Source organism: Candoia aspera, chromosome 7 (genome assembly GCF_035149785.1).
Source record: "Candoia aspera isolate rCanAsp1 chromosome 7, rCanAsp1.hap2, whole genome shotgun sequence".
Taxonomy (NCBI): domain Eukaryota; kingdom Metazoa; phylum Chordata; class Lepidosauria; order Squamata; family Boidae; genus Candoia; species Candoia aspera.
In genome coordinates this window covers 54,506,936-54,512,665 of record NC_086159.1, presented here as the reverse complement: position 1 = coordinate 54,512,665, position 5,730 = coordinate 54,506,936, and the positions used below count along the sequence as shown (strand labels likewise).

The 5,730-nt window shown below is 37.2% G+C and overlaps 1 protein-coding gene across 1 annotated transcript; it reads left to right on the top strand.

Annotated features, from left to right (window-relative positions):
• Positions 1-554: 554 nt before the first annotated feature.
• Positions 555-3,274, top strand: GPR85 (G protein-coupled receptor 85). Its single transcript, XM_063309449.1, has one exon. It carries the CDS (start codon positions 725-727, stop codon positions 1,835-1,837), a length of 1,113 nt encoding a protein of 370 aa, XP_063165519.1. The 5' UTR covers positions 555-724; the 3' UTR covers positions 1,838-3,274.
• Positions 3,275-5,730: the final 2,456 nt, after the last annotated feature.

Here is a 5,730-nt window from a genome sequence, read left to right as displayed (position 1 = left end):
AAGTCTGAGAAGGGGATGAACCCAGTTCACTGGGAAAATTGTGTTTCTGTTATCTGCTTTCAGGGTGGATGAACTAGCAGGGTGTGATTGGTAAGTTGGGTTAGAAAACATACATTCTGCAGGGTTGCTTTTGGATATATTCCATATCAGCCCAGCATCTGCCTCTGAAGCACATCATGTAAACAGAAAAGGTGGACATGACAGAGCTATTCAACAGTCTTCCTTACCATTTTATTTTTAAAAGATACCAGTGTCACCAGTGCTTGGAATTATCTTGTACGAATCCAGCTGTTTGGAAGCAGGTAAAGTGCAGGTCTCTCATCTTGCCAAGAGATTTGATTGTAAACAGTCTGAGGAATTGTGAATAAACCTAAAGCATTGCATAGTAAATGTGCAGTTCTCACTGAATTTCCCTCAAACAAATAATAGTACTCCAACTTGCAACTTCCTTTGGCTCTCCATAAATTAACATGTTGGTTAGCACGTCCTGGCATTATTTGTATGTTAACTTAAGGCCTGATGGCTTGATTTTTTTTTTCTTCCAGATATTTGATGGCATGACGAATCGGGAGGAAGAAAAGAGAATGTACTATGTAACTAAACCGCAGATCAGACCTGCTTTTGGAATACATTCACAGTAAGATGTATGGATCTATTTTTTCCTTATTCATATATATAGATCATGAGACTTGACTGAGGCAACCTTCTTATCATCCATCCATCTATGGCGAACTACAGCCATGCAGCTGACAACATTTTGCAAAATCTTTCCCCTTTAACAGCATTTTTGAAATTGACTTCTCTGGGATTCATCATAGGAGTCAGTGTGGTGGGGAACCTCCTGATCTCCATTTTGCTAGTTAAAGACAAGTCCTTGCATAGAGCTCCTTATTACTTCCTCTTGGATCTTTGCTGCTCAGATATCCTCAGATCTGCAATTTGTTTTCCATTTGTTTTTACTTCTGTGAAAAACGGTTCATCTTGGACGTACGGGACCCTCACTTGCAAAGTGATTGCCTTCTTGGGTGTTCTGTCCTGTTTCCACACCGCTTTCATGCTGTTCTGCATAAGTGTCACCAGATACTTAGCTATTGCCCACCACCGCTTTTACACAAAAAGACTGTCCTTTTGGACTTGTTTGGCTGTGATCTGTATGGTGTGGACCCTATCCGTAGCTATGGCATTCCCTCCAGTATTGGATGTGGGCACCTATTCATTTATTAGGGAGGAAGACCAGTGCACCTTTCAGCATCGTTCCTTTAGAGCCAATGATTCGCTGGGATTTATGCTACTTCTTGCTCTTATCCTTCTAGCCACACAGCTTGTCTACCTCAAGCTGATCTTTTTTGTTCACGATCGCAGGAAAATGAAGCCAGTTCAGTTTGTTGCTGCAGTGAGCCAGAACTGGACATTTCATGGCCCTGGGGCCAGTGGCCAAGCGGCTGCAAATTGGCTAGCTGGATTTGGAAGGGGTCCCACACCACCTACCTTGTTGGGGATCAGGCAAAATGCCAACACCACAAGCAGGAGAAGGCTACTTGTCTTGGATGAGTTCAAAATGGAAAAACGAATCAGTAGAATGTTCTATATAATGACATTCCTCTTTCTCACCTTGTGGGGACCCTATCTGGTTGCCTGCTACTGGAGAGTTTTTGCAAGAGGCCCTGTGGTTCCTGGGGGATTTCTAACAGCTGCTGTTTGGATGAGTTTTGCCCAAGCTGGAATCAATCCTTTTGTCTGCATTTTCTCCAACAGAGAGCTGAGGCGCTGTTTCAGCACAACCCTTCTTTACTGCAGAAAATCCAGGTTACCAAGGGAACCTTACTGTGTTATATGAGGGAGCATCTGTAAAATCTTTAGTCTTGTGAAAACACTACCCTTCTCTGCTAAGCAATTGTGGGTTACTGTTGCCATGTCTTGAGGAGAAGAAGAAGAGGAGAAGGAAGAGGACAGCATTAAAAGGGGGATGTCAGCAATTGTAAGGATTTGGGCAACAATATTCTGCCATTTTTGCAATAGCTCATCACTAAATCCTATTTTGAAATCTAAACTTATTCCTGCTAACCATTCAGGAAGGTTTGTAATTAAGGATAAAGGACTGAGCCACTGCCCTAAAATGCTTTGATGTGGTTGAAATCTAGGTAATGATTCAGAGAGTAGCAGGTGCTAAATATAACAGCACTAAATGCTGTATATATACCATGACGTAAAGTAAGACCATCACAAAGGTTAGCATTGGACATCTGAATCAATTAAGTTTGACATGAGGTTAATGTGTTGATAAAACTAATTTTAGGCACTGGATGACCTTTCAACCATTTCATACCATTATTATTTTTTGAAGACTAAAATCTGGGGACTGACTTAAGTCCTATAATTGATGGGAAATGATGTGCCATGTAGTGCTGAATTTTCATTCTTTGTTTGCCTTGAGCGTTTAGGAGAACATTCCAAAGCAGTTCTGTTTTCTGGGTTTTTCTTTTCTTTCTTCTTTTGTTTAAATTAGATTTTTAATGTTCTCCGAGTACATTCTTTTTGTTTAAAATGCTTTCATTTTGGAAGAAATATTACATGCATATAATTGTATTCTCTGTTAGTTTGTTTCCTTTTTTGTGTCTTTTTTAAATTTCTGATTTGATTTAATATTGATTGGACCCATTTTATATTTTCAAAAGCTAGATATCGGTCAGTTAGGCAACATTAATGAGATTATCCAATTGTAATGTCAAGGAGTAATCATTACATGGAATATACCACATGTTGCCTTAAGGGATTATCTAGTATCTTCCATTTTGTTCAGCATTTTTTGCGGATAAGTAAAGAAAAATGAATCGGTCATTCTAGTCTGTCATTTGGGAATGCATGAAAGATCACTTAATCCCATTTTTATTCCCATGATTCCCCCAGATCAGTATGCCTATTGCTAGGATAATATAATTTTCCCCCCTCTAAATGTGTTGCCCATTCTAGTTTGTCTGAGAAACACAGGCAGTCTATGTGTGTTTATATTTTTAAGACAGCTGTCATGGGAAGACCGCAGCCTTAGTAAGATATCTTGCACAATGTGTAAAGCATTTATTCTACTGAAGGCACAGTCTTGTTGATACTTTCTGCACATTTTTGGTGTATTAGTTGTTTCAAATTATTTCAATTTTAACTTGTGAAAGCATATAATATGATTTCTAGTACCTTAGAAAGACATTTGAGTCTGTGAGTCCTTCTTTAAGATACAGATGTGTGGATTTCAATATAAAGTTGCATTTGCCAAAATTTATCTGTGTAGCCTGTTAATTTTCCTTGGAATAAATTTTTACATTTTTCCACTTATACAACCAACCTTTCATTATGATTATTAGTAATATTTTATTATAGTGAGCATGAATTATTAAGAATGTAGCCATTATGGATTATTATTCTTTGAAGTTACTGTATTCCCAAACTGTAAAATGCATGAATGATGGGGACCACAGGATTGATAAATTATATTCTCGACAATAGCACTCTTGTGTAGTTTATCATAATTATCCTGGTATCTATTTGAATATGTCAGTTCTACTTAGAGGCATTTCATAGTATTTGAAATTTAATACAGGGGACAATTTTTAATGCAGTAACATAGTGAAACAAAAATTTAGACAAAAAGATTGAACTTCTGTGAACAAGGACATTGCTGTGCTCTATATTTCACTGTAGTCCTAGAGCTGGCAATCAGTTATTCCAAAATATTTTGGACCATGCTAATATTTGAATTGCAAAATATACATAACTACATACCCCAGGCATAATGTTAGTTAGTTAGTTTGTTTGTTTTTTATATATATAATAAAACCAAATAATACAGTTACAGATTAGGGATTAAGCACTGAATGCACAAATGCTCATAGCTAGCTTCTTTACATGACCTCATTTGTACTTCATGCTCATGTTGATGGGTTCAAAGGCTAAATTTAGCATGTAGTGTTCTTTGTGAATGCAAAAACATTTCAGGTCACAATCCCCAAAAGATTATGTGCATGAAGTTTCAGAGTACCACCTTGTTACCTGAACCTCATAATATAGTTCAGTTAGAGTACTGAGATACAAGTCTGATCAAGTCCAACTGCAATAGTATTATTATTATAATTCTTAAACATATTGTGCCTCTTTTCTGCATTTTTTTCTACACAGGTATAGGAGAATCTTGGCTTTATCCATTCAAATAACCACATGTAAAGATTATGGATGTGTCCCTTGTCCCTTGTATACTTACATGATTAAATACATGTGCAAAAGTTTTGCACATTTCCCCTCATAATAGTACGAGTGATGATGTATATGGTGGTTCTACACATCCATGGGAACAAAACTTTTATGAATGATGATCTGCAATGGTTCATAGAACAGTTTTCAAAATGTCTATCTCAAAGTAAGGATAACTCTCAAGCAGAAATGTCTTGAGGAACCAGTAGTATGGTAATAAAGAAAGTTTCCCCTTTGTATAGTAAGGACACGTGAAGCTATTCTGTATAAGGCTGGCTGCAATGATGAATTAACCACTAAGTTCTGTATAGTAATTACCTTCATAAGTTATATCATTCTCACATTTTAACTATTTAATAAAAGTGCAGGTCTTATTGTAACTGCATACAGATGCATACATCTTGAAGGCCAGAAATTTTTAAACTTTCTCTTATTCAGCAGATGGCATAGGCAATGGGAAACTTAAACATTTGATTGTATCATTTGGAAATGTTAAGTGGGCGCTGCTTCCCATTTATTGGTTTATGCTTAGCAAGCAAATTTACAGTGCTGAGTGGTTAACAGCTCAATCTTATACACCTCTATTCAAAAATTCTGTCAGTTGAGTTCCTTAGGACCAACTCTGAGCAACTGTGGAATTGGATTGCAATCTAAAGCTTTTTTTTTCCTGTTACATGTTTCAACAAGTTTTCCTTTCATTTTGGTCCTAAAAGATGGATAGCATTGTACCCAAATAAAATTAAAAGGCAAAACGTAGTATTTTAATACATTATTTATTATAAAATGCACACAAAGTTAGTTAAGCAAGCATTTCAATGCATCTTCTAAAATGACGATGTGCTTACATGAATTTAAGTGCACATGTAGATAGCTATTATAATTCTTCAGTGTATAAATGGAAGCAAAGAAGGAAAAAATAGGCCTGCTTTTTTCTAAATATGGCTTTTTGCACTGCAAGATCTTTATTTTTTTCTAGATAGGATATATGCCATTGAAGTGACACATCTTATTTCAGTCTGGCATTAATGCTAGATTCCGAATGTCCCACCCCCATGCCAGACACAGAGTGGGAATGTAAGATCATAATTGTATGAATGAAACTGCAGAAGAAGAAGATAAACATATCCCTTTGGACTCTGGGCCTCGTTATACAGAGAATGCAATGTTTGTCTCCAAAGGAGGCAATCTGAGGGAATCTTCCATTCAGTCACAAGTGCCATGTGATGCAGCTCTGCCTGAAAAAGATCACTTTGGATTGATGTGGGGAGTTAGGTGCTTGAAACATTTCCTGGTGTAGAAATGCCCTTGCTTGCAGGAATTAACTATACTTGTTGTATAGAATTTCTGAGTTAGTAGTTCAGTTTAGGAACTCCAGTACTTGGCCTGAGTAATGCATTTCCATAACTAGCTAGCACACTTCACCTTCTGAGGGTGCAGGAAGGGAGAAGAACAAAGGGAAGTGCCCCTGAGCAAAACAGGTCTGCTTGATTC

Coding starts and splice junctions, on each gene's coding strand:
- GPR85 (XM_063309449.1), top strand. CDS start 725: ATGGCGAACTACAGCCATGCAGCTGACAACATTTTGCAAAATCTTTCC.